At 41.5% G+C, this 18751-nt stretch overlaps 2 protein-coding genes across 6 annotated transcripts in view; both read left to right on the forward strand.

Annotated features, from left to right (window-relative positions):
- The window catches only part of LOC122420166 (zinc finger protein 345-like), a 59416-nt gene that overhangs the window by 5232 nt on the left and 35433 nt on the right, over positions 1 to 18751 (forward strand). The gene's annotated exons all lie outside the window — the stretch shown is intronic.
- On the forward strand, positions 1199 to 17228 carry LOC122420221 (40S ribosomal protein S26-like). Of its 2 annotated transcripts, none has more exons than XM_043435125.1 (3): positions 1199 to 1203; positions 16684 to 16703; positions 16817 to 17228. In XM_043435125.1, exons 2-3 carry the CDS (start codon positions 16701 to 16703, stop codon positions 17159 to 17161), a joined length of 348 nt encoding a protein of 115 aa, XP_043291060.1. In that variant the 5' UTR covers positions 1199 to 1203; positions 16684 to 16700; the 3' UTR covers positions 17162 to 17228. The 2 variants fall into 2 exon arrangements, with proteins under 2 accessions (XP_043291060.1, XP_043291061.1); XM_043435126.1 differs by lacking the exon at positions 1199 to 1203 and adding an exon at positions 11519 to 11524.

Below are 18751 nucleotides of genomic sequence, written 5' to 3' on the forward strand. Positions count from 1 at the left end.
AGCCCAGGAGTATAAGGAGAACGAAGACAGTGGCCGTATACCCAGGTATGTGTGAATGGATGGAGCCAATGGCTCAGGTGAGAGGTCCAGGTATCAGTGAGGAGGTCATTCTTTGTCGTGTGGTTTGGGAAGGTCTGCTTCATTGGAAATCATTTTGGAGAAGTCTGGATTTATTTCTGTTGGTGTCATAGACAGCTGTCACCTGCCCCATACTCTCTGTTAAACCATCATGAATTTTTCTGTGTTGATTACCTTTCTCATTCACAGTGAGAACTAAAATGCTCTTCTTGGATTGTGACAACTTGCATGAATTGGTTGCTATTTCATTTCTTGGGAGCCCTAATAAATCTGCACATTTCAGAGTAACTATGATGCTCCTTTTAAAGTTTGTTTCTACCTCTAGACAGAGGTGTGTGGTAGGACATGGAATAGCTCAGCTGGAGTTCCATCACCTCCACTAGCTTGCACCTCCACTAGCTTTGTTGGTAGTCATGCCTTCTAAGGCTGACTTAACTTTGGCAACCAGGATATCTGTTACTAGGTGAGTGATCAGACCATCGTGGTTATCTCAGTCATTAAGATCTTTTTTGTATAGTTCTTCCATGTATTCTTGCCAACTTCTCTTAATATCTTCTGCTTCATTTAGGTCCATCCCGTAATTTCTTAAAACTAGTACTTTATTAAGTTTATCTTATTTGTTTCAGCTTCCTTGGACATTGTCTTATGTGTCCTCAGTTTCTGATTAGTTCTCTGTCACTATCATTTATGATTTTTAAAGAAAGATCTAATAGAACATTCTCAGAAGTGTGTGTGGCAAGAAGTCGATTAGGCACCTAGGATTTATGAAAATATTTGGTGTCTCTACTTAAGATGACTAAAAGCAACAAGAAACATTAGATTGCCTAACTTTTCTTCATTTAGTGGTCCTTGGAGATTTTTTTCTTGCTTGTTCCTCTATAACCTATTTGTTTGTCATCTCATTTTGCCTAGCTTTCTGTCTGTGGTCTCTGTTTTGAAGGCTACAGGAACCTAGTCAGTCTTCCTTCTCGTGTCTGCACCTTGGTGGGTAAGGTTGGTCCAGAGGTTTGTGCCCTCATCCTCTCTTGATCTGGGCTTTGATTGCTGTTAACTGTGACCAGAGCCTGCTGTGGATATTCAGGGCTGTTTCCCCATTGTTCCGTGGTTGTTACTGCCCTCTCTCTGGTGGTGCCTGCTCCCTGCGTGGTGGAATAGAGCCCCCCGATCTGAGTTCTAGCTGTGATTCTGATCTGCGTTGCGAGGCAGGTGGGACTGGAGCACCCGCACGCGGAGAAAAGTCGCTGAGTATTACTCCTCTGGGTATGTTCACTCAGGGTGTGCTCTGGTTCCCCTCCCATGCGTTCTGCAGGCTCTCATGTCATGTAGTGTAGGCACTGCTCTTGGCCCCACCTTAACCACGGGCATGATGGCACATGGCCCTAGATGTTCACAGATGTTGTTTTCACAAGGTCACCGGCATAGATTCAGTGAAGTCAGGTCCTGGGATTGCATTCAGCATGGAGCTGGACCTGCTGTGGTGCTCTGGGGCAGCTCAGGCTCTGTCCTGGCCCAGCCCCCTTGTGTGGGAGCCCACAGAGTCTACAGCAGCTAGAGCTGCCCCTGCCTTGACTGAGAGAGCGCTGGTAGGTGATTCAGATCCTCTGTAGGGGCTGAGGTTACACAGCCGGTCGTGGGTGTGAGACCGTGGCTTCTGTTGCTGCAGGGAGAGGTATCAGCTTTTCTTGTTCATCCCTGGGGCTCAGCTGTGCTTTCAGGTCCATCTTCGCGTGTGGGCAACTCACAGGTGTCTGCTCCTGAGCTGCCCCAGAGCACAGGAGTCTGCTGATTGTGGAGGAGGCTGATGGGCGAGGCTGTGGCTGGGGGCTCAAAGACTACATGGGTGGAGTTCTTCATAGTCCTTGGTGAGGAGGGGCCGGCACAAGGGACAAGGGATGCAATGGGCTTCTTCTCTGGGCATCACTCAACAATGACACTGTCTCTATAGTGGTTCAGGCTTCCACCACAAGCATCCCGTTTTCAGAGCTCCTCCCACAGTCCCAGCCCTTCAGGATGTTTCCTCACAGCCAACCTCAATCCTCTGCTCGGGTCTGCTGTCCGAACCCCACATTCCAGCACCCAGCCCTTGTCTGCAGTGGTGGACCTGCCTCTCAGGCTGGGTGGGCAGGGCAGGGGTCAGGACCCCGTGTGCAGGTCTCTCTCTGTCCTGCTGCCACACGCGGGTTGCCATGTTCTCTTCCACAGAGAATGAGGCTCTCCTGTCCAAACTGAGTGCCCGACGAGGGGCTTCCCCAGATGTGGAGACCTCTTCTCACTTTCATCTCCCTGCAGTGTTGCAGGCCCCATCCCACTTCCTCTCCTCTTCCTCTTCCTTCCTCTTTCTTTTGTCCTACCTGCCTCAGAAGTAATCTTTCTTGTCCTTTTAGACTTCCAAGGGCCTCTGCTAGTGTTCAGCTGGGCTCTGTGAGAATTGTTCCATTTCTCATTCATTTGTGGAGAGAGAGATGGTCTCCACATCTGCCTAATCCTCTGGCATCTTGATGCTTCTGTCTCTATTTTATTTTTAAACTAGCTATGATCATCAATTTTCTCTAAAACTTTAAAGATATTTACTGAGAATAGCACAGAAAATTACTTGTTATTTGATATCTTTCAGCTATGTCTCCACAAGATACCCAGGATTTAATACCGAAGAATCCAGCTTTAGAAGATGTATTCCCAAAAGGAAACCTAGGAATATATCAAACATTTCACCTCAGAAACTTAAATGTAATGAAAGACTGGGAATATACGGGTGTATATGAAAGACAGAGAGGATGTTTACATGGCTATAAAGAAATGGAGACAGTTACACATAATGCTAACATTACTGCTAAAAGAAATGAACAACGTGAGTCAAATTGGGAAAAAGACCAACTTCAGTCTTCAACATCTGCCGAGACGTATAAGTGTTTAAGAAAAGATTTCCATCCTTTTTTGAAACATACATGTTCTCTGAAAGGAAACGTGGAAAATCTGAAAGGTAATCTAGTCTCTACCGCAAATACTCATTCAGACAATTCTGAACATAGGCTTCAACTAAACATACATTCAATCATGTCTGAACACCTACAATTTAACAATGAGTGGGAAAACTCACAATCTAATCAATTTGAGGGATCCATGACCAGGAAGTCATTATTCTTCCCCCAACAAATATTTTCTCTGCATTCCAAGATGTATAATGTTGATGATAATGGAAGAGATGTAATGCAACCGTCATTGTTCAATACATATTGTGATGTGGTTGATACACAACAACGTTGTATGTCTAATAAAATGAGTCAGACCTTAAGTAAGAGCTCCAGCTCCAATAATTACAAAAGTATTTCTGGTGGACTGAGAAGGTATTCAGACAATGAACCTGGGTATACGGTTGAAGGAGACTCAAACCTTATGAAACATCAGGGACCCGAATCTTCAAAAAAGGAATCTAAGAGTAATAAATATGGAAATACCATTTATCAAATGTCAGGTTTTTCTTTCGATAAGAGTACTTGCACTGAAGAGAGGACTTGTACTGAATATGGTAAGGTTTCTAATCAGTCTTCAGAAATTTTTCAACAGCAAACTGTTCAGAATCCACAGAAAGAAAACAAGTATAAGATATGTGGGAAAGTCTTTAGTAAGCCATCCAATCTAAGTAAACATAGGAAAATTCATATAGGAAGGAAACCTTTCAAATGTACAGAATGTAGCAAAGCATTTAATTGTCACTCAGTTCTTACTCAACATCAGCAAAGTCACACTGGAGAGAAACCTTATAAGTGTACAGAATGTGGCAAAGCCTTTACTTACAATTCAAGTGTTATTCAACATCAACGAATTCATACTGGAGAGAAACATTATAAATGTACAGAATATAGCAAAGCCTTTATCTGTTACTCACAACAAACAGAACATCAGCGAATTCATACTGGAGAGCAGCCTTATAAATGTAAAGAATGTAACAAAGCCTTTCATCATCGCTCACTTCTTACCAGACATCAGCGGATTCATTCTGGGGAGAGACCTTATAAATGTAAAGAATGTTACAAAGCCTTTATCCACTGCTCACATCCTACCCAACATCAGCAAATTCATACTGGAGAGAAGCCTTATAAATGTAAAGAATGTGGCAAAGCCTTTATGCGTTGCTCACTTTTTACACAACATCAGCAAATTCATACTGGAGAGAAAAATTATCATTGTGCAGAGTGTAGCCAAACCTTTATTTGTCATTCAAAGTTGTACATCATCAAATCCATACTGGGGAGAAACCATACAAATATAAAGAATGTGGCAAAGCCTTTATTACGAGTTCGGACCTTTCTCAGCATCACCGAATTCATACTGGGGATAGATGCTATCAATGTACAGAATGTGGCAAGGCTTTTATTAAGCGTTCTAGTCTTACTGAACATCAGCGAATGCATGCTGGAGAGAGACCATATTCATGTACTGAATGTGGCAAAGCCTTTGCTTACAACTCAATGCTTACTCAACATCGGCGAATCCATACTGAAGAGAGACCTCATAAATGTAAAGACTGTAACAAAGCCTTTCATCGTCTCTCACTTCTTATTCAACATCAGCGAGTGCATACTGGCGAGAGACCTTATAAATGTACTGAATGTGGCAAAACCTTTGGTTGCAATGTTTACTAAACATCAGCGAATTCATACTGGAGAGAGACCTTATAAATGTACAGAATGTGGCAAAGCCTTTAGTCAGAGTGGTCATCTCACTAAACATCTGAGAAGACACTGGAGAGAAACCCTAGTAATGGAATAAGTGATGGAAGAGGTTTGCCCTAAACATGCATCAGAAAACACAAGAGTTTCTATGAGAAATCTTTGGAGATGATGTACCAAATATGTAGAAAGGTATTTAATCAAAAGTTAAATCAAAATAAATGTCAGGGATTGCATACTAGAAGGCATTTCATCAATCCGTTTTTCTGAAGTTTCTCTGCAGGAGAATGGCTGTAAGGAGTACTCCATAGTTAAACACATAGAAAATGGATATATTAGCATGAATCGTGAGATGAACGTTGATGGTTAGAATGTTCCAATTCTTAGCAATGTATGTATGCTTGTTCGTAATGACGTGAACTGAGAGTATTTGAAGTGAATGTGATTCAGCACTCAAGTAATGCATACTATGCTTTGTTTCTAGTGTGTTTGCAAACTGAGGTTTTTTGACGGTTTATTAAAGATTAGCCTTTTTATATTGTGTTGCAACCATTTCTATCTATCCTTCATTAGAAGATGAAGGATACCATAATGTAAAATGGACAATGACCTTTCCATGTTGTAAAGTAAGACAGAACTTGGTTGTAAGTTTTCAATAGGTATATCCTTGATTTGTAAGAAGAACACAATGATAGTTCACTGCAATATTGATGTATCTTTATAATATCAACACTAGTCATGATTATTGACAATTTTGACATAAAGACAGTGATAACCTAGAAATGTATTAGAAACCCTTCCCGGAAAAGGCATGGAATTAGTGTATCCCATGCTTGCTAAGTGCTTCCTAGGCTTTGTTTGGTAAGCTGTAAAAATCACAAATCTCACATCATTATATCAAAAAATGAATATCTTTTTCTGTACTTTGGATCTATATTTACTTATGGATCATATCGTGGATTGTAAAAGGTTTTATTTAAACTATGTGAAATTAATACATGGTTATTAATAAAAGTGAGTGGCTTTTAGTGTTTTGGTTGATTATAATGAATGAATTGTTAACCCACCACCAACAGGAACCTTGCCCACCTTATTTAAGGTTGTAGTGAAGAGACCACAGTGAACTATTTGGTAGCAGAGAGAGATGGTATATGTGGAAGTTAGTTTACTCACTGGCTTTAAATTTCTCATAACTTCAGATATATTCCATCATTTCTATGTTGTATCTCCTCTCCCATTTTGTAACTACTTGGACACTGTGATGGTTCTAAGATAAAGATTATGCAGAGTATTGTTGACAGTTTCCCTAAACTGCTCGATGCTGTTGCTTCCTAAGCATCTGTCTGGGGAGCAGGCACCCTGCAGGTCCTTGAACTCACACCAGCCAGCCCTGTGAGCACCTGCACTAGATGACCCCCTTCCTTGAGACCAGCAGTCTTGCTGAACCCCAGGGTCTACTGCACAGGTCCCCCTTGAATCACACTGAGGAATTCAATTTCTAGGCAGGTTCAAAAGTCCAGGGTTCCCCAAGGAGAAGGGATCTGGAATTCTCAAGGAGGAAGAAAGAACAAACTTTTTTTTTTTTTTTTCCCCTCTACATTACTTAGGATTATGTAACAAATTATCCTGCTTGAGGAAAGACTCTGGAAAAAGACTTTCTGGCTAATCCTGTTGTCTTAAAATGTAAATTATGGGTGTGGGTCTAGTGAGGTCTTTACAACCTCCAGACATTGTTTTGACTCACTGTAATAGCTAATTAAAAGTATATAACTCCTTTGCTAACACTAGTGAGGGGGCACTCTTTCTGCCCCTTCTGATGTCTATGTCAGAAGCTTTCTCTATCTCTTTTATACTTTAATAAAACTTTATTACACAAAAGCTCTGAGTGATCAAGCCTCATCTCTGGCCCCAGATTCAATTCTAAGAAGGCCAAGAATCCAGGCGTCTTGTGGTTGAGCAGCAGCAATTCAACACCAGTGCTCACTAGAACCTTTGTCTTGGTTTGTATAGATTAATCCACACTCAGCCTAGGGAGCCTGAGGCACTTCACTCAGGGTAAATTATAAAAGCTGAACTGCAAATACTCCTGTTTTCTCTGCCTGATTCTAGCTATGATCTCTCTCAGAAATTCCTGCCATAAATCCTCCCTTACAGAGAGGTCTTAGGTGAGGTGAGTGTGAGCTCAGGACTCCTGAATGTTGGTTTGGGGGAAGAAACATCAGAAAAAATGTGATTTGCTGATGACTCCTTTCATGGCCCCACTGTAGACCTGCAGATTCATAACTTCTTGGAGTGGGGACCTGGGCACCAGGGATTTGTATTCATTGAAATGGTTCAGGAAGAATCTTTAGCCAAGTGGTTTCCATCTGGTTTCCCATCAGGATCATGTGACCAGTGTCAGGAAATGACCTCACTGATGCCCTCCCAACAGAGTTCTATTTTGGTCCTGTGGGAGCATAAGTGTGATGTGTAGGACGTGCTCCAGGGGATTCTAAGAAAAGGCCGGGTTAAGGACGTGGCTCCTGGTCCGTTTGTGAGAGCTGAGGCCCGGCATCAGTCTGAGGAGAGGCCTCAGGGTTGGTCTAGTTGGACTTCAACCAGGGAAGTCAGTCAGCTTACATCGTCTGTGTGAGCAGAGTGTTAGGAGCTCTCTATGGGGAGATAACAATCAAGAAATTAGTTCACAGGCTGGTCTCCAGGTAGGAAATGATTGTTCCTGAACCTCTCCTGAGACAGACAGGAGAGGTCGTTCTTCTCAGCTTTCCAAGGCCCTTCTGTCTGTAGGAGCGGTGGTTGCAGGTTAAAGAGCTGTGTTGATGCCCTCCAAGGTATTTTCTCAAAACTCAGAAGTGTGTTTGCCGTGTAACATCCTCAGAGAAGACAGAACAGGAGGAAGAAGAGGAGGAAATGGCAGCTTCTCAGGTCAATATCCTGTCCTGGGTCTTGGGCTGTGTCTGATTTTCTTCCTGAAATGCCAGGAATGAGAATATGCAAGTCTTTAGTTCTGTGCTCCTAATTTGTCTTCCCAGGCATTTGTTATCATCTTATTTTCCCCATTTCCTCTTATAATAGCGAAGACCTGCCCTTTAGACACTTCCTTGTGTCCCAGAGCCTTTTCTCCATTGTCTGCATCCTCGCTTTCTATGGAGCATGATGAATTCTCAACATGAATCAGCGACTTTTCAACTGTTGAAACTATTCTTTATGTGAGAGATCAGCATGGAGAGTCACTCCTATTCTCACTTCCACTGGGATGTGGTTTGGTGTTGGGATTTTAGCGACGTTGGGAAATGCAGTGACGACTTAGCACCTGGATGCAATTTAGATATTTAAAAATGAGTTCAAAAATGCCATTATACATAGAACCAATTCTCTTCTGTCCATGGAATTTTCCAGGTAAGAATTCTGCAGTGGGTTGCCATTTCCTCGTCCCGGGGATTCTCTCCACCCCAAGACTGAAGCTGCATCTACGGCATTGGCAGGCAGATTCTTTACCACTGTGCCAGCTGGGAAGCCCAGTGACTCGACTCAGTGGTCCAGAGTTTTTCAGAAAATTTTCAACGGACATTGTACAGGGACGTGATGTTAGAGAACTGTAGGAACCTGGCCTACTTGGGTGAGGACAACTTCATTCCAGAATCCCTTATCTACCCACTCGGTTTTGGTTCCATCATTTCTAGAATGTTTTTGGAGTTTTCTGCTTCCTACAATAGTTTGAAATCTTTCCTTTCTAGGGGAAATGGGTATGTATGAGTTTAGAAAGAAAGGCTCCAGGATTGTTGATGATGCTAGTAACCATTTCCTTCTTTGATGTACTCTGCCTCCCTCTGTGAGAGTCAATTCCTAGTCAGGACCCCTCTAGGGTCCCCGAGGAGGAGGGGAGGGTCTGGGACCCTCGAAGAGGAGATAGGGGTCTGGAATTCTCAAGGAGGAGGAAAGAATAAACAAATTTTTTTCCTCTACATTCCTTGGTCTTATGTGTCTGTTTTAGACACATGACTTTTTCTTTAAGCCCAGAACTGATGATTAAACAACAAACAACCAGGTTTAAACTCTATACTAGGGATTATATAACAACAATATATCTTGCTTGAGGACAGTTTCTCCTTCCTGGAAACGTTCTGACTAATCCTTATATCTTTGAATTTATATTATGGGAGTGGGTCTGGTTCTGTTCAGTCACTCAGTCCTGTCTGACTATTTGTGACCCCATGGACCGCAGGACGCCAGGCCTCCTGTCCATCACCAACTCCTGGAGTTTACTCAAACTCATGTCCATTGAGTCGGTGATGCCATCCAATCATCTCATCCTCTGTCGTCCCCTTCTCCTCCTGCCCCCAATCCCTCCCAGCATCAGGGTCTTTTCCAATGAGTCAACTCTTCACATGAGGTGGCCAAAATATTCGAGTTTCAGCTTCAGCATCAGTCCTTCCAATGAACACCCAGGACTGATCTCCTTTAGGATGGACTGGTTGGATGTCCTTGCAGTCCAAGGGACTCTCAAGAGTCTTCTCCAACACCACAGTTCAGAAACATCAATTTTTCGGCGCTCAGCTTTCTTCATAGCCCAACTCTCACATCCATACATGACCACTGGAAAAACCATAGTTTTGACTAGATGGACCTTTGTTTGCAATGTAATGTCTCTGCTTTTTAATATGCTGTGTAGGTTGGTCATAACTTTCCTTCCAAGGAGTAAGCGTCTTTTAATTTCATGGCTGCAATTGCCATCTGCAGTGATTTTGGAGCCCCCCCCAAAATAAAGCCTATAACTGTTTAGATTGTTTCCCCTTCTGTTTGTCAAGAAGTGATGGGACCAGATGACATGATCTTAGTTTTCTGAATGTTGAGTTTTAAACCAACTTTTTCACTCTACTCTTTCAGTTTCTTTCTTTCTTTTTTCTGGAAAGAAGAACCTTTATTTACATTGAGTTGAGCTCTTCCAAGGGAAAAAAAAAAAAAAAAAAAGCATCTCTTATATTTATTTTGTTCTGCATTATTTTCTTAATTGAAGTATAGTTGATGTACAATATTACATTAGTTTCAGGTATATACCATAGTGATTCAGTATTTTTACAGATTATACTCCATTAAAATTATCACAAGATAATGGGTATAATTCCCTTCACTATACAATATATCCTTGTTACTTATCTATTTTATACATAGTAGTTTTTTTAAAATTTATTTATTTTAATTGAAATCTAATTACTTTACAATATTGTAGTGGTTTCCTCTTTCAGTTTCATCAAGAGGGTCTTTAGTTCTTCTTCACTTTCTGACATAAGGGTGGTGTCATCTGCATATCTGAGGTTATGGATATCTCTCCTGGCAATCTTGACTCCAGCTTGTGCTTCATCCAGCCCAGCATTTTTCATGATGTACTGTGTATATAAGTTAAATAAGCAGGGTGACAGTATACAGCCTTGAGTACTCCTTTCCCGATTTGGAACCAGTCTGTTGACCCATGTCTAGTTCTAAATGTTGCTTCTTGACCTGCATACAGGTTTCTCAGGAGGCAGGTCAGGTGGTCTGGTGTTCCCATTTCCTGAATAATTTTCAACAGTTTGTTGTGATCCACATGGTCAAAGGCTTTGGCATAGTCAATAAAGGGGTCTGGATCTGGTTAAGTTCTAATCCTGTTATCCTCAAATGTAAATTGTGGGAGTGGGTCTGGTAAAATTTTTACAACCTTGAGATATTCTTTTGATTTATTGTAATGACTGATTAAAAAAGTATATAGCTCCCTTGCTTAGACTAGCAACAGGGACACTCTCTGCCCTCCTTCTGATGTCTATGTCAGAAACTTCTCTGTCCCTTTTTCACTTTAATAAAACTCTGCTCACAAAAGCTCTATTTTTTTAAATTTATTTATTTTAATTGGAGGCTAATTACTTTACAATATTGTATTGGTTTTGCCATACATTGATATGAATCAGCCATGGATGTATATGTGTTCCCCATCCTGAACCCCACTCCTACCTCCCTCCCCATTCCATCCCTTTGGGTCATCCCAGTGCACCAGCCCCAAGCACCCTGTATCTTGCATCGAACCTGGACTGGCGATTCGTTTCACATATGATAATATACAAGTTTCAGTGTCATTCTCCCAAATCATCCCACCCTCGCCCTCTCCCACAGAGTCCAAAAGACTGTTCTATACATCTGTGTCTCTTTTGTTCTATACATATGTGTCTCTATACATATGTGTCTCACATACAGGGTTATCATTACCATCTTTGTAAATTCCATATATATGCATTAGTATACTCTATTGGTGTTTTTCCTTCTGGCTTACTTCGCTCTGTATAATAGGTTCCAGTTTCATCCACCTCATTAGAGTTGATTCAAATGAATTCTTTTTAATGGCTGAGTAATATTCCATGGTGTATATGTACCACAGCTTTCTTATCCATTCGTCTGCTGATAGACATCTAGGTTGCTCCCGTGTCCTGGCTATTATAAACAGTGCTGCGATGAACATGGGGGTACACGTGTCTCTTTCCAATCTGGTTTCCTCAGTGTGTATGCCCAACCATGGGATTGCTGGGTCATATGGCAGTTCTATTTCCAGTTTTTTTAAGGAATCTCCACACTGTTCTCCATAGCGGCTGTACTAGTTTGCATTCCCACCAACAGTGTAAGAGGGTTCCCTTTTCTCCACACCCTCTCCAGCATTTATTTCTTGTAGACTCTTGGATAGCAGCCATTCTGGCCCCACCATTATGTACCTGCGCTTCTGGCCTCATCCGACCCTCCACCTTAGGACACCTCTCGTTGGCCGTGGTTAGAGGTTGGGCTAATCAGCCCACTTGGCTCAAATCCCCAGACCTCTAGTCACTTTGTTGGTCTTTGTGAAATGCCCAGCCTCACAACCTGAGTCATCCCATTATTAAACTAGGGGCCCACATAAGTCATCTTGTTAGCATAAATTATCAGGGCCTACAGAGTAATAAAGTCACTGCAGTCACTAAGGAAATTCCAAGAGTGAAAAAACTTAGATTCCAAGAGTAAAAGCAAATTTCCAGAACCTGTGAACCAAAGCCTGCTAAATTCTGTTTTTCTTTTTAAATTTTAATATTTAGTTTTGGCTATGCTGGGATGTTGCTGATGGTCTTGGGCTTTCTCTGTTGTGATTAGGAGGGACCACTATCTTGTTGTGGAGCTCTGGCTCTAAGGCATGGGTTCAGTCATTGTATTAATCCCTGCCAGGCTCTGGAGGGTGTGGGCTTCAGCAGTTGTGACACACTAGCTTAGTTGCTCTGAGGCTTGTGGGATCTTCCCTGACCAGGGATGGAACCCGTGTCCTCTGCATTGACAGGCAGATTTCTCACCACTGGACCATCAGGCCAGCCCCTAAATTCTTTATTACACAACGCTGAAACCTTAATCTTTCCTTTATGCCCTGTGATATTTTCTCCGCCTCTGATTTTTGATGTTCCTTTGGAATACCTCACCTGTTGCATGACTACAAAATATTATGTTGCGTTTCATTCTACTCTTTTATTGTTCAAAATCATGTCCAAATCTCTCTTTAGGTGAGCTTCTTTGGCTACCTTGTAGCTAGTTTGCTTCATTTAGCTTAAAATTTCAACTAGTCGATATAGTGATAGCTTCATCTGTAATTTGGCAGGCTCCTTCTATTTAGGCTTTTTAGGTTTTTATATTCAAAATTATGTTAGCTCTCCTAGATACAGCTGAGACTTACATTTGAAATATCCATGTTTGTTTTGAGTTTCAATTGTTTTGAATTTGCAGTCAGTGAAGTCTTTATGTCACTACATTTTCCAAGTAAAACATGTGATTTTCAGACTTTATGTTTCTCAGTAAAGATTTACAGTTTCTTCACGTAGGTCTGGAAATGTGTTCTAAATAGGTGTCATGGTATATTTGCTAATAAAATGTAGACTGTTTCTCATATTGTGTTTTTAATTCCTGTTGCTAAAGAGGAAAAAATCTTTTCAGTGTACCCAGTTGGCTCAGCAGTAAAGAATCTGTCTGCCAATGCAGGAGTCCTGAGTTTGATCCCTGGTTTGGGAAGGTCCCCTGGAGAAGGAAATGGCAACCCACTCCAGTATTCTTGCCTGGGAACTCCCATGGATGGAGAAACCTGGAGGGCTACAGCCCATGGGGTCAAAAAGAGTTGGACATGATTGATGTGCCTTAAAACACATTCATGCACAATTCGAAATAGTTGTTTTACCATACATGCTAAAATACACATGATTTTAAAAAAAGGTAGATTAAAAATGTTTCTTCCAGAAGATGTGTTATTTACAGAAGACTGCTTTTAACTTATGTGTGTTTATGTGCATGAGTGTATACAAGCAAAACCTAGGGTATATATTAAAGACATCATCATTTCATGAATATTTTTATTTATTCTAACCATTGAAAATTGTACTTACATATTTTCCATGGCCTTAGATTGTTTCATTTTATGAAATGAATATATAGTTCCATTTTCATATATATATGCATGAAAATGTTCATATGATTTGATTATTTTTCTTGTTTTTTGTATTCTTCACAATTAGAGAAACTTCTATGAACTTTCATTAGAGTTGTCCCTGTGTATTTGTTTGTGTTTTATTCACTAAAGTCTAGAATACATAAAGTGAAGTAAATTTAAGCTATTTAAGGAATGTTTGCTAAATATTTGCAGAAAGTTGGGGCAACATTATTGCTTTTAAATTATTTCTGTTGCACATCCAAGACTCTGTAAAAACTCTCAGAAAGATATATATTATATCCTAAATAGTTAAAATGATCATTGCTGCTGAGGATGTTATCCTATTAGATCTGTAAAATTTGTAAAACACTTGAAGTTCAAAAGTAAGTATGAATGCTTACCTTAGTATTGTACTTCCTTACTGTTCAAAATGGTCATTCATGAAGCAAAATTTTCAAGATTGCTAGTTAAAAGAAGCTTGTTAAAAATACTAGGGAAAAAAAATAAGGTTGTTAAAATAAATGGCACATTTGTCCCACTCAAGAACTCTTGGATCAGAGTATGCTTTTTAAAAATATTACCTGTTTCCGTGATAGGCAATTCATTCTGTGTTATACAAATACAACACTCAAAAATAAATATGCCTTTGCTGATCTGATTATTTTAAGATTTTTCTTCCAGATCAGAATAGTTTCTGAATTTGTGGGCCATAGCTTATTTCTTCTTGGGTTAGAAATATGGTGAAATTATTACTGTGTAAAAGTCATAGTATAGTATAACACCAGACCCTCTCCTGTATCGAAACCAGTTCTGTGTGAACTTGCTGTTGTCATCTTTGGGCACATTAGGAAGTCTTCTCACAGTCACATGGCATATGTGCTTTGTATTTCAGGGACAGCTGATATTCCAGGATGTAACCATAGATTTCACTGAAGAGGAGTGGGAATGCCTGGACCTCGGTCAAAGGGCATTGTACAGGGATGTGATGTTAGAGAACTATAGGAACTTGGCCACTTTGGGTGAGGATCACTTCTTTCAGAATCCTTTATCTACTGTCAGGGTTTTGCTTCCTGCATTTCTAGAATGTCTCTTGGAATCTTCTACTTCTTATAATAGCATTTCAGATCCCTGATTTCAATGGGAAAATGGGAATTTGTGAGTTTAGAAAGAAGACTTCATGATGATTTATTATGATTCTAATTTCTTTCTTCCTTGATGTAATCTGCCTGCTTCCTCTAAGTTTGTGCTAATTCTGTACGTTCCATGGTATAAAATGGTGCTACTTTCCTCTTCAAATCAAATTTCCACTACTTACTTTTGTCTTGTAGCACATGACCAGAATCTCAGAATTTGATTTTTATGTAGTGAGTATTGTATGCTGCTGCTGCTGCTAAGTCGTTTCAGGCGTGACTGACTTTGTGTGACCCCGTAGATAGCAGCCCACCAGGCCCCCCCGTCCCTGGGATTCTCCAGGAAAGAACACTGGAGTGGGTTGCCATTTCCTTCTCCAGTGCATGAAAGTGAAAATTGAAAGTGAAGTCGCTCAGTCGTGTCCGACTCTCCGCGACCCCATGGACTTTAGCCTACCAGGTTCCTCTGTCCATGGGATTCTCCTGACAAGAATACTGGAGTGGGTTTCCATTTCCTCCTCCCTAGTGTTCTATAGGTGTTTTCAATAAAGTATTTGAGGAAATCATTTTCTAGGCTATCTTAACATTCTATCATGCATTCTCTCCTGACCTAGATACATACTAGATTGGAAAGTGATGAATCTCTGGCAAAACCAATATTCCTTTCTGTGATGAACAGGTCTTGTGGGCTCTAAGCTGGACCTTGTCACTTTTCTGGAGCAAATGAAGGAGCCCAGGAGTATAAGGAGAATGAAGACAGTGGCCGTATACCCAGGTAAGTGTGAATGGATGGAGCCGATGGCTCAGGTGAGAGGTCCAAGTATCAGTGAGGAGGTCATTCTTTGTCGTGTGGTTTGGGAAGGTCTGCTTCATTGGAAATCATGGAGAAGTCGGGATTTATTTCTGTTGATGTCATAGACAGCTGTCACCTGCCCCATTCTCTCTCTTAAACCATCATGAATTTTTCTGTGTTGATTACCTTTCTCTTTCACAGTGAGAGCTAAAATCCTGTTCTTGGATTGTGACAACTTGCATGAATTGGCTGCTGTTTCATTTCTTGGGAGCCCTAATAAAACTGTGCACATTTCTGAGTAACTATGATGCTCCTTTTATTTATTTATTTATTTATTTATTTTGATGCTGCTTTTAAAGTTTGTTTCTACCTCTAGACAGAAGTGTGTGGTTATACACAAACTGCAAAGGTTCTAGGAGTACTGGGGACAGATTTTTGTTTTTATGATTTATAATTCCTATAACACTGGAAGCTACAGATATAACTTGACAGATTTTAGACTGAGGTCACTTCTTTGGCGTATAAAGCAAAACCTCTCTAAAATGGGCTTCCCTGGTGGCTCAGAGATAAAGAATCTGCCTGAATTGCAGGAGACCTGGCTTTAACCCCTGCACTGGGAAGATCCCCTGGAGAAGGGAATGGGAACTCACTCCAGTATTCTTCCGTGGGAAATTTCATGGAGAGAGGAGTCTGGAAGTCTGCAGTCCATGAGGTCACAAAAATTTGGATGTGACTGAGGGACTAACACTTTCACTTTCTTTTCCCTAAAATGGGACAATGCAAATCTCCGGGTTACTTCCAAGTTTCACTTTTCTTTATATGAACTCATGTTAAATATCTTAAGTGCATTTGCCCTAATTCTTCAATGCTAAAATACTTTAATATATTCAGTTAACTCAAAGAGTTTTTAAATCAATTCTCATGAGATCCTAGAAGATTCTCCAGCATATTTTTAATTGTTGTTTCTCACTCTGAAGATTTTTAGATTATATGAAGACATCTTTTTAAAAAGTTCTTATTGGACTATAACTGTTTTACAATGTTGTCCTGCTGTACATCAAAGAGAATCAGTTGTATGTATATATAGTGACTCTCTTTTAGATTTCCTTGCAGTTAGGACTCCACACAGCATTGATAGACTTCCCTAGGTTCTCACCATATTTTTTTTTTTTTTCTCATCATATTTTTAAAGTCCCATTTCTTAAGCACTACTGCATTATTAAGGTTATCTTGTGTGTTATCACCCTCCCTGAATTTATCCTATATGTCCTCACCTTTTGATTCATTGTATGTCAATATCATTTATGATTTTTACATTCAAATATCCAATAGAATATGCTTAAATAAGAACAGAGGTGGGAAGAAGGGGATTAAAGGAATATTAGACACTTACTGTTTGTCAAAATGTTTGTTGCCAGCACAAGCTGAAATCAAGATTGCCAGGAAAAATATCAATAAGCTTAGATATGCAGATGACACCGCCATTATGGCAGAAAGTGAAGAGGAACTAAAGAGCCTGTTAATGAAGGTGAAAGAGGAGAGTGAAAAAGCTGGCTTAAGGCCTCCGCGCTTCCAAGATGGTGAGTGCTAACGCGTGGGGAATAGCACGGGCCGGGTGGAGACTGAGAGGAGCCGATCCTGAGATTGCGGGGAGGGTTGAAAGCCTGGACCGCGGTGGAAGAATGGGAAGAGGACCAAGAAAAGAAGGAACAACGGTCGTGCCAAAAAGGGCCGCGGCCACGTGCAGCCTATTTGCTGCACCAACTGTGCCCGATGCGTGCCCAAGGATAAGGCCATTAAGAAGTTCGTCATTCGGAACATCATAGAAGCCGCAGCCGTCAGGGACATTTCTGAAGCGAGTGTTTTCGACGCCTATGTGCTTCCCAAGCTGTATGTGAAACTACATTACTGTGTGAGTTGTGCCATTCACAGCAAGGTAGTTAGGAATCGCTCTCGGGAAGCCCGGAAGGACCGAACACCTCCACCCCGATTTAGACCTGCGGGTGCTGCCCCACGTCCTCCACCAAAGCCCGTGTAAGGATCCAAGTCCTTAAAGACTGAAGAAATATTGGTTTCTCTGAAAAGACAATAAAATGGAAATTATATATATATATAAAAAAAAGCTGGCTTAAAGCGCACCATTCAAAAAAGTAAGATCGTGGCCTCTGATCCCATCTTTTCATGGCAAACAGATGGCAAAACAATGGAATCAGTGAGAGAGTTTCTTTCCCTGGGCTCCAGAATCACTGCAAGTGGTGACTGCAGTCATGAAATTAAAAGAGGCTAGCTCCTTGGAAGGAACACTTTGACAAACCTAGACAGTGTATTAAAAAGCAGAGACATTACTGACAAATGTCCATATAGTTAAGCTACACTATTTTTCAGTAGTCCTGTATGGATGTAAGAGTTGGGCCATAAAAAAAGCTGAGCACCAAAGAATTGATGCTTTTAAATTGTGTTGTTGGAGAAGACTCTTGAGAGTCCCTTGGACTGCAAGGAGATCCAACCAGTCAATGCCAAAGGACATCAGTCCTGAATATTCATTGGAAGGACTGATGCTTAAGCTGAAGCTCCAATACTTTGGTCACCTGATGCAAAGAAGTGACTCATTGGAAAAATCCCTAATGCTGGGAGAGACTGAAGGCAGGAGGAGAAGGGGACGACAGAGGATGATATGGCTGGATGGCATCACCAACTCAATGAACATGAGTTTGAGCAAGGTCCGGGAGTTGGTGATGGACAGGGAAGTCTGGGGTGCTGCAGTCCACGGGGTCACAAAGAGTTGGACATGACTGAGCAACTAAACTGAATTGAAGGGGAAAGTTAATCATTATACTGACTAATATCTCCTCTTCATTTATTGGTTCCTGTAGGCTTTTATCTTGTTCCTTCCTCTACAGCATATTTCTTTGTATGATCATTTTGTGCAGTTTTCTATGTTTGTGTTCTGTGTTATGAAAGCTGCAGAATCCTAGTTTTTCCTTCTGGTGTCTGTCCCCTGTAATGTGAGGTTGATCCACAGGCTTGTGTTCTTATCCCCTTGATAGGTACTGTGATTGCTGTTATTGTGACCTGAGCCTGCCCTGGATACTGAGGGGAGTTTGCCTTTGCTCTGTGGCTATCACTGCCCTGTCTGTGGTGGGGTCTGATCCCTGGTTGGTGGAACAGAGCCCCCAGATCTGGTTGTTTGCTGTGATTCTGATCTGTGGTGGAGGCAGGTGGGATTGGAGCACACCCCCAGGGAGAGAAGCCCCTGAGGATTGCTGCTCTGGGGATGTTCCCCTTGGGGAGTGCTCTGTGCATCACCTTTTGCACATTGTGTGAGTCTCATGTGACCCTGTGTTGGCATTGATCTTGACCCCCCCTTAACCATGGGTTTGCCGGCACACAGCCCTGGGGTCTCTCAGATGTTGTTTTTACCAGGTCACCAGCATAGACCCACTGAAATCAGGGCCCAGGATCGCATTTATCATGGAGCTGGACCCGCTGTGGTGCTGTGGGGGCAGCTCAGACTCTGGCCTGGCCCTCTCCTCTCATGTCCGAGCCCACGAAGTCTACAGTTGCTAAAGCCACACCTGCTGTGACTGGGGGCGTCCCCCTTGTCCTTCAGATGCTCTGCAGGGGCTGA

Source organism: Cervus canadensis, chromosome 18 (assembly GCF_019320065.1).
Source record: "Cervus canadensis isolate Bull #8, Minnesota chromosome 18, ASM1932006v1, whole genome shotgun sequence".
In the NCBI taxonomy this organism is placed as follows: Eukaryota; Metazoa; Chordata; class Mammalia; order Artiodactyla; family Cervidae; genus Cervus; species Cervus canadensis.